The sequence below is a fragment of the Battus philenor genome, unplaced genomic scaffold (genome assembly GCF_028537555.1).
Source record: "Battus philenor isolate CCGP_79_NKW_IND1 unplaced genomic scaffold, ilBatPhil1.0.hap1 SCAF_4, whole genome shotgun sequence".
NCBI lineage: Eukaryota > Metazoa > Arthropoda > Insecta > Lepidoptera > Papilionidae > Battus > Battus philenor.
Genome location: NW_027181704.1, coordinates 6,833,621 through 6,843,940, shown reverse-complemented (window position 1 = coordinate 6,843,940; position 10,320 = coordinate 6,833,621). Strand labels below are relative to the sequence as shown.

At 30.3% G+C, this 10,320-nt stretch overlaps 1 protein-coding gene across 1 annotated transcript; it reads left to right on the top strand.

Annotated features, from left to right (window-relative positions):
* The first annotated feature begins 8,348 nt into the window (after positions 1-8,348).
* Positions 8,349-10,286, top strand: LOC137928905 (uncharacterized protein PF3D7_1120000-like). Its single transcript, XM_068771909.1, has one exon. The coding sequence runs from the start codon at positions 8,349-8,351 to the stop codon at positions 10,284-10,286; it is 1,938 nt and encodes a 645-aa protein (XP_068628010.1).
* The last annotated feature ends 34 nt before the right edge of the window (positions 10,287-10,320 follow it).

Genomic DNA, 10,320 nt, shown 5'->3' with positions numbered 1-10,320 from the left:
AACATGAGTCGATATTGTTAAACTGTAATTTAAAACAATCGTTGTTGTAGAGTTTCTTTCTGTTTCTTCTCCACAAATATAACAACTTGTGAAGCAGAGTAGAGTCCAAAATGAAATAGAAGTAAAAAAAAGTCGACGATCAATATGAGTCCTGTTAAGAGTTCCAATATTGAATAAATATTTTTTTATAAAGTTATAAATGTTTGGTAATAGTCGAAAGTCGTACACAACAAAAATAAAACCAAGCAATATAACTCAAGCGTTTTAAAAATTGCAATCAATTAAAATTTCCAGTAATTTTGATTTTTGTAAACCAGTAAAATGATTCGTGAAATACGTTTGGAAGCACTTGGAAAATTGAATAGTGTGAATCCGCTATCAATCTCACAGCGAATGATTGACGCTACGTGAACCAATTTTCTGTAGCACCTGGCAAAGCCTGACACATTGTAATTCCCCTGTTGTCATCCCACCGTGTGAACAATTTATTGCTTTTAGTTTCAGCTAATTGTCGATGGTTCTTTTAGTAAACAAATTGACCATCGACAACAAACGGTGTTTTTAAACATAAAAATACAATGAAGAACGATATTTAATAATTGTTAATTTCAAATGATTCTTACTCTCTTATTCATAGTATACGTGAAGTGTATAAGTCCATCAGTCCATCTGTTATGAATGGTTAATCACATTTTTTTTCTAAGACTAACTTAAAACGACATAATCTGTGGAAACTTATTATTATACATATTCTAACATTTATTTTCATTGATTACTAATTCATTTACATTATTATTATCCAGCTGAGGTTGATATTCAAATATCAGAGTAAACTATACATCATATTTACGCAGGACAAAGATTATAAATTTTTGGTTTAAAAAAAATCTAGAAGAATTTTTCTTTAACCTTAAATGAAACCTCTCACAAACTTCAGTCTTAATTATAATATTCACCTAAAATGTTACTTAAATAACATGCGATAGAACTTTTCTATTTTTAAAATTCACTCACAATTTAATCAACACGTACAAGGAATTCATTACATTATTTACCATCTCATGAAGTCTCATGGTCTTCTAGTATTCTTGAATTTATTATTCTGAATGTTATATTTTGACATTAAGACACGAGATGTGTGACGCTGACGACTTAGGCTGTTACGAGACTTGTGTAAATTTACCTTACCGCCCAATATACCCGTCCATAATTCTTAGGTAACGGTGTATTTCGTATAAACGTGTAGTATAAACACAAATTTAAGAGTAACTTTCAAAGATTAAAATGTGTAACAGAAATTAAAATGTAGTAATTTAATGTTAGCAAAACTGCTGTATTAGGCCTTGGGAAAGTAAGGCGAGGTAAGAACTCTGGTAAAAAAAAGCAAAAGTGTCGCCGTGTTGAGCGTTGACGAAATACTGACGAAAGGAGCGGCCGATACTCTTCCTGTCACGCCGCTCACATATCTAAGGCGCGGTCTAGCAGTTGCGGTAGCGCTATATATTTATCCATAAATGTCGTTCTGTAATAAACATTCCTGGAGATTTCTATTAATTAACAAAAATCATAGAAAAACTAAATATTTATTAGTACAAAAACAAGGATTTATTTCCTGACTAAAGTAATTTAATATGTTATTTTATTTTAAATTAAACGAGTAAACCAGTTTCCCTCTTAAGCGTAAGCTTAGACGTTCGCATTGTTCTCGGAAGCGTTCGCAGAGTAATCAAATTTCTATAAGTATAGCCATGTATTTTCCGCAATTTCCTACATATCTCATTATTTGTAATTATGCAATTTATAAATACATTAATTGCCAAGTTCGATTTATTTTTAAAATTCTACTTATGTGAATTTTCTGTTTCCTTCGCTAATACTGTGTAAAACTTATATAAACAAATACTGGAGGGCAAACGAGAACAAATGAGTATAGTTTAGTGAGAAACCGCGGAGGTACGGTGAGCAATTTGTGATCTTCGGTAACCACTTGCGTTCGTTCAATTTAAACAGACATTAGTGCTCTAATTACTGGAGCTATATTATGCAATCAGTTTTACCAAAATTAATATTTCCAAAGGTGCCATATAAACAGACACAACAAAAATTCACTTATACAAAAAGAAACAAATTCATTATTATAAATTTTTAACTAATAATTTGTTGTTAAAAAGGTCATTTTTTAAAATATCGCATAAAAATAAAAATTATAAAAACATTTGTTCTGTAAGCATGTCCAAAGCTGCTCAATGAATTTGTGAAGCAAGAAGTACATGAGATCAAACAATTATGAATTTCTTACTTCTCAATGGCTGCAAGAACTCATCAGAAATTTCATTAAGTAAACAATGAAACAATATTCCACTGAATTTAATTTGGAACGGTATTTAAAATAATTATTTTACAAATTTATTCTCTCTAAGCCTTTTTCATTTTAGATTTAATTTTGACAATTCTTTTACATATTATAGATATTGTTTCTTTCATAAAAAATATGTTATTTAGCTGTTATCTTCTAAGATAAAGGTGTGGGCAAGGGTAACTATAAATGTAAAAGTAAGTAATCCGGGTCGGTTTTGAGGAATCATTTTCTTTTATCGCACTACCGCAGCCTTCCCGCTTTGCGGATATCTCCAGTTGTCCGCAACGAACTGTATTGCAATATAGAACTGCTGGTTTATAAAATGGACAATAATCAATGTGAAGATGCAATTTGCTATAAAAATACACTGCATTGTTTCTGTAAATATTTTTAAAATATTCCCGTTATTTTTAATTAGACTATACTTGTTGATTGGTTATAGGTGAAAAAGCTTTAAAGGAATAAAAATATGTTACGTTAATTTATTTTTTCTATAAAAATGTCAGATGGGTCAATAAGTTCTAACAGTAAAAATTCTGCAGGGACAGATATTAACAATAATTAATTTTAATATATAGTAACCCGAATTTGCAATCGCTTCTTCTTACATAAATATTTTTATTGTGTTATATTATTGCGTTATTTAATATTTCTGTAACCATTGATTTTAAAAAGGATATACCATTCAATTTGGTCACAGTGAAGCAGCCATATATTTATCTCTTTAAAGTTTTTTTATATATCTATAACCTAACATGGTATGTATACATGAAATGTGATTCTTATCCTCTAAATATGTATAATTCGCCAACACTATGATGATGCATTATGAATTTAAAAAACAAATCATACCAAAACGGTAAAGAAAGATCAAAGCAAACTTTCTGCATTAAAATATAAGATTACGTTGTCACTTGATATAATATTTCACGCTTACAGGGGACAAGTTGCCACTAAACGAAGCCGGGAATGCAAATGTGTGATAAAAAGTCTATGCAAAAGATATGTACATGCCGTTTTTTTGCAACATAAATCCAAAAGGACTTTAAGGAGCCGAATTACGTTTTAATTTAATATAAATATAGTTTAAAATGTGCCCACTGTTGCCACAAAAGCAATTTTTATAAGAGAGGTTAGGCACTAAACCTTAATGTGGGCTCAATATGGATTTGTATATGACACATATTATTCGATCAATGATATTACCGATATTTATATTTTGTGAACAGCGATGATGCTATGTAATTTAAACATAGTAGCGCCTAATTAAACAACTAATAAATCCTGCTATTTTTAATCGTAAGTCATTGTACAAAGTCTTAGTGACTTGCTAATATGCTTGCTATGCTGTAATGCACAAAATTTATTTTCTTGTGTCAAAAAAGAGTAATACTTAATTTTAAAGAATTAATCCAAATATCAATTTATATTATAATTAAAGACATAACATACATTCAAGAAAAAGATCTAGTCATTTTGGTATAATCAATCTATACATTTATATTAATAGTTCACCTTTTAGTTCTAGTACTTTAAAATTAAATAAGTCAGGAATATCTCTCCTTTGTACATTTATTTTAATAGCAAGGCAAAGTTTGTCTACAAAACAAATAAGCTTATTAGGACATCGCCGAGCTGCCACGGTCGAAGGTTTAAATAAATTTTAAATTCCGTGTGTAAGTCGGACTTGCACCGGACAAATGTTAAATTCCTTCTCCGTAGTTGCTGCATTGAATTCTAACTTTGAACAAGTAAGCTACAAAAGTGATTTATTGGCTACAATTTATTATAACAATCTTACTAATTTAATGACATTTGACAACTATACCGGCTCTTTGTCCATTTTTAAGAAAGAAAAACTTTTTATAATTAATAAAAGTATCAATACAAAATCAAACTATATTTGCTTATTAAGATCGTCAAATAATGTTAATTATATGATAGTTAATTAAACGTTTGAAAACTCATGGTGATATTTTAACTGTAGTAAATTTCGAATGCAAAATAATTTTATGTTAAAATTAAAAAAGACCGAATACAACCTAAAATATGAATAATATTTGTTAATGCATACCATTGCATACAGTTTACATAAACTGCACTAGTGACAAACTTCAAAAACAACGCTTGACTTAATATTATGCATCTACGAAGAACGTCATAATATTTATAAAACGTCAACTCCTGTCGCCGTTGGGGTTTACCCCTTCCTTAGGTATTATAAGTTCTCTGTTAATTTTGAATGAACGTATAAAAACAAATTTGAATTTTGAAAATGAAGTCTGCGAAAAAAAATGTGTTACATATCTTGTATTCTTTTAAATAATGAATAATATTGTTAAAACTAGCTAGATTTGGTTAAGTTTTAGGTCTAGTACTTATGACTACCGAATGATAAATAGAGAAAAGACGTCTCATCAAACTAATCGCGAAAGCAAGCAGCTACTGCTTGAATTAATTTGTGTTCTGCCAACAAAAATCACCGATGTTTCTCAAAGATTTGCTCGTGAAGCGGCAGTAGGCGCATAGCTTATGCAACCGATGGCCTTTGGACCGAAAGTTTCTGGACTGACGACCACGAGCCAGAGACGAGACTTATTTTAAAGTTGTAATTAAATAACCATTTTGACAGATTTAACAAAACAAATGCGAGAATTTAATTCGACTTCATTTTGAATTACATTGTATTTCACATTACTACATTTTGAATGATTCAAACATTTATTTCTGTTAGACTCGATAAGATAAAAATATCATGCGATGATAAAAATTTAATTCATCTAATCTATAAACGCACTTTGGACTTGCTGTAAATTTGAGAAAAAATATAGTAAGATATTTCGAACAATCAAACATTTCGTGACCAAGTCAATATATCGTTCTACTTTACATTATTTAAATAATGTTACTAAAAATATAAAACATTTAAACATTCACTTCGCAATTGTGTACAAAATCAAATTAGATCTTATCAGTTATTTATTCTAGCGTTAGACATGTCTCAGTTCGAGATTATTGTGATAAGCCAAATACTTATAAAGACTAGACCTTCTTAAACATAAAGCAAACATCAGATACGACAGTGCAGACAAAGTTTAAACACAATGCATTCTGTAGACATATTTTATATTTTTTTGCTACTTTGAAGACATTATAGGATAGCTTTGTTTTGAAAAATTATGTGCCATCTAAATTAGTAAAAGAGTATTGTGATTGTGATGGACATAAAAATAAAAAGTAATGGTAAAGAACTAATTGTGCTTAGTGGTTAATGGTACCAGAGATTCGATGTAATTACTTTGAATTTTAATTGTCTAACATTGTGTGTTTACTGTTTATTGCATATGCTCGGAAATGTATGAGTAAAGTGACTTTTTTATTATTATTTGCAGTTCTCCGTCCAGCCTATCACGGATCATTTGATGTTCGTATAATACACAGGTATATATATCGCTAAGGTACTTGTGTGTAAATAAAGAATTTATGTAACTATTCATAGTTGACAATCTAGTAAAATGGAGATGTCTGCTAATGAAAAGGACCTACAAATAAAATTTGAAAACGTTTTAAACCGTGAGCTGGGAGAATTCGGAAAATATCATTTAAGAAATATACTACTTGCACTATTGCCTGGTATATTTTCTGGTTTCCTAGCAGGTGATTACATATTTACTGCCGGCAAGCTACCTCATCGATGTGCGGTACCCATATGTGACGGATTAAACCAAGAATATGCACCGGATTGGATTTTAAACGCAATACCGAAAAGTACAACTGGATTCGATGATTGTTTCCGATATGAAAACGTGACACTCGCTCCAGATTTGTCTTTGAATGGCAGTTGTCCTTCTTTTCTTTTTAATAAAAGTAATATTGTGAGTTGCGAAAATTACATTTACGAAAGGACTAACACAGTTGTGTTTGATTTTGGGCTAGAATGTCAAGAATGGTTACGTGCTCTCGCTGGGACATTAAATAGCCTTGGTGGGATGTTTGTACTACCTTTAGCGGGTTTCATGTCTGACTATTTCGGAAGAAGGATTTCAATTGTCTTTTTCGGATTGAATGTAGCACTTATTGGCTGTTTACGAGCTTTTTCTGTTAATTATACAATGTATATAACTTTACAATTTATGCACACTGCAATCGGAGGAGGTCTTTATAGCGCTGCCTACATATTAGTTACAGAAATTGTAGGCTCAAAATATCGTATCTATGCTAGTGCAACAATGTCCTCGACATTTGCTCTTGGACAGGCATTGTTAGGATTAATTGCATCGTCAGTTTTAGAATGGCGAAAATTGACTTTAACCTTATTTTCACCAGTGTTTATAATAATTTCCTACTACTGGTTACTTATAGAAAGCCATCGATGGTCACTCACTAAAGACAAAACGGAAAATGCTAAAAAAATTTTACGGCGCGCAGCTAAATTGAACGGAAAAGTTATTTCAGAAACATCTATGGATTTTCTTTTGACCGCTATACCTAAACAAACTGACAAGAAGGTGAACGATATAAATATTTTGAAGAGAGTTCTGAAGTCTCGGGTAATGTTACAACGCTGCTGCACAACGCCTGTATATTGGATCACAACAACCTTCGTTTATTATGGCCTCTCTATAAACGCTGTTAATTTGTCGGGAAATATGTACCTCAATTACATTTTATCAAGCTTAATAGAGATTCCGGGTTACTGGACAGCAGTTCTTATTTTGGATAGAGTGGGCAGAAAGGTTACCTTATTTTGTGGCTTTTTATTATGTGCAATTTGCTGCTTCAGTTTCGCTTTCACCCCAAAAACATTGTATGGTTTATCATTATTTTTATATCTAATGGGTAAATATTGTATAGGTGTGGTTTTCACGTCTTTATATTTATTTACGTCAGAATTATATCCAACAAGATATCGCCACTCATTTCTGGGTTTCTCATCAATGATCGGCAGAATAGGATCTATTGTCGCTCCACTTACGCCTCCTCTTGCCCTGTATTGGTCAGGTATACCGTCAAGTTTATTTGGCGGTATGTCATTAATAACAGCTTTCCTGATTCTTACACAACCAGAGACTAAAGGCCGAAAAATACCAGATACTTTTGAAGAAGCTGAAAATATAAAGTAAATAAGCTATTTTACATTAAAATTGCAACCAGATAAGCACAATCTATCAATATTATTAGAATAAAAAGATGCCTTGTGATTTTTTTATTTTTTAATTATGCTATAATTTAATACATTTCAATAACAAATCACCAGAAAGTTAGAAGGTGTTGGCAATAAGGATAATAAAACAAAGAAAAATAACAACAAATTAATAAAAATATATTTATTACATATTTTTTGTTTTGAAGAATATAATATAAAGGAGGCTCTCCTTTAATCAATTTATTTATCCTCATGATCATTCCTTTTATTAGATAATTGACACTTAATATACTTGTTTCACGCAATAAAACAAAGCGACAATAAATTAAAATAACCAAAAAAATTATTTTTTCTAAAAATTGCTGAATTTCTCATCCATAAATCCTTCTTTCCTCAAATCATTGGGAAATAATTTAAAAAATTTTTAAAAGGGTAATGGTTTTATTAGCGTTTCACAATTTAAAAAACATACACCTATACTTAGTATTTCGACGTCTAATAGGAAAATTACAAATAAGCCAACAAAATGAATTCATAATATATAACAAAAAGAAAAGGTTAGCTACAGAAATGCTTAACGCCATTAGGGTGGATATTAACTGTTTTCGCTTAATTAATTAGTTTAAAACATTAAACAATGCATAAAAATGTTAGTGTACTTTTTAATAATGTAATTTAGTTCTTAGAAATTTGACCAAATTTAATTTTTTAAGATTTTGATGAATATAATCTATGAAAACTCTTTGCTTATTACCTTTTATAATTTAAACTGTCAAAAAAGAAAGATTTGTAACACGAAATTTATTTTTTTGATTTTTGTCTTACTTTTGACTTTTGTGTACTATGGAATACGATGTTATTAACACTACCAATAATGATCTTGAAATAATTGGCAGTACATATGCAGATATATATTTGAAATATGATTACAATAAGTTACAATCAACTGTTTTTAATAAAATATCAGAAACAAAAACAGTACAGAATGATCGAGTAAATCTACAGAAAAATGAAGATGAGGATGTTTGGCAGTCACCTAGTGACTTGCTTATTGGAATAATACAACTAAAAGCACCCTTTACGTCAAAAATCATAAAAAGTAAGACACACAAAGGTATACTTGGAATTGGAGACGATGTGCTACAAAAAGAACATCAAGAATTTCTGGATTCTTTGAAAAACTTATTGAGCGATAATGATGAATGTTGGAAGTTCCTGTTAATGAACGAAAAAGAAGAAATTCAAAAAAAATTAAAATTAAAATATGAAAATATTTTTAAAGCAAAGAGTACTTTAATGTCCAAGGAAATAGAAAACTTTTATGAAACTACTCTTCGCGAATTAGAAAAGCACATTAAAGATGAAGTTGAAACTGTATTGAAGAGCGTACATGCGAATATTGTCAGTTATTTAAATGTTGAAATACGTTCCAAATTGCATAAAGAAAGAAAAAAGCTCGAAGAAATCTTGAACAAAAAATATGTAAGCGAAGTTAAAAAAATTAACAGATACTATACTTTGCTTTTGAGAAATGAACACGAGAGGGCAAATGAACTTATCAATACCGCAATCAATCAAAGAAACCATGCCGTTAACATGTTTTATAAACAAATTCTGTCCGAAAGATTAACAAGCACTATATACGTTATGTGTACAGAACGGAAAAAGTGTAAAATAAAAAAGATACTGTTAGAGAAGTACCACAATAAAGAATTAAATAACATAATAGAAAAAATCAAAGAAAGAAGAGAAGTATTACAAATTTTTAAAGAAAAAGAAGTGAGTGTAACAGATCTTAATAAAGATTGGGAAGACAAAATTAAAAAGGTCTTGCAGTTATTCTTGAAATTTATCAGTTTTTCTTTGAAACTTTTACCGGAACAAACGACATTTTTACTACAGTTAGAAAAAATGGTACATTTACAGCTAGATGACATAAAAACGAGTGAGCGATTAACATCATCGGTTTTATTGGAAGAAGAAAATGTTTTTCATTTTGATAAACTTGACTCATACGACGTCATATGTAACAAAGAACCAATTACCATTGAAGGGGACTTTTCTCCTACACCGCCAAAAATTTATGGAAGCAGAGAAACATTACCTTCAGATGTTGACTTACCAGTTGTTAGGTTACAAAGACAGTTCATTTATGCAAAGTGCCATGACTTTGAAGAGATTAAAAAGTTTTTAGAATCACAACGCTGTAAGTGTCGTATACCAATTGAGACAGAAACGAAAATGCCTACACCTACCGCTGAAATAGAATCTTTACCATCAAGTACAACAAATATAAGTTCGAATGAACCACTTTTATTTGATAATATCCAAAGACTTTTAGATTGTCCCGAACGCTGTTGTAAAGAGATATCAATAGCTAATTCCTTTCCTTATCTAAATGATTACCTAGATTTCACTGAAGAAAAATTTAAAAGAGTTGAAGCAATCTTAGGTGGTCCATTACGAAAGCAAACAAAACCTAACATTATAAGTGCTAAAGATATAGCTTATAGCGACCTGCCTTTTGCGGAAACCAAGAACAAATTTTTAACTGTTGGTACTCAATACTCTAGTGAAGAAGATATTACTTCAGAACGATGTCCTTGCGTACATAATATTTTAGGGAAGACCGATAATGAGGCAATCGCTCAGTTTTTTTCTGAACCTATAAGTACGTCTTGCATAAAACGTAACAAAATGTTAAAGGAAATCACAAAAAAATTTCCCAATATTTTAAAATTATTTGCCGAACATGGCATTGACTATGAAATTAATTTATAATTATGTCATCATTATCTATTAATAAACTTTGGTT

What these genes read in the sequence shown, in the direction of transcription:
- LOC137928905 (XM_068771909.1), top strand. Translation starts at nt 8,349, where the DNA reads ATGGAATACGATGTTATTAACACTACCAATAATGATCTTGAAATAATT.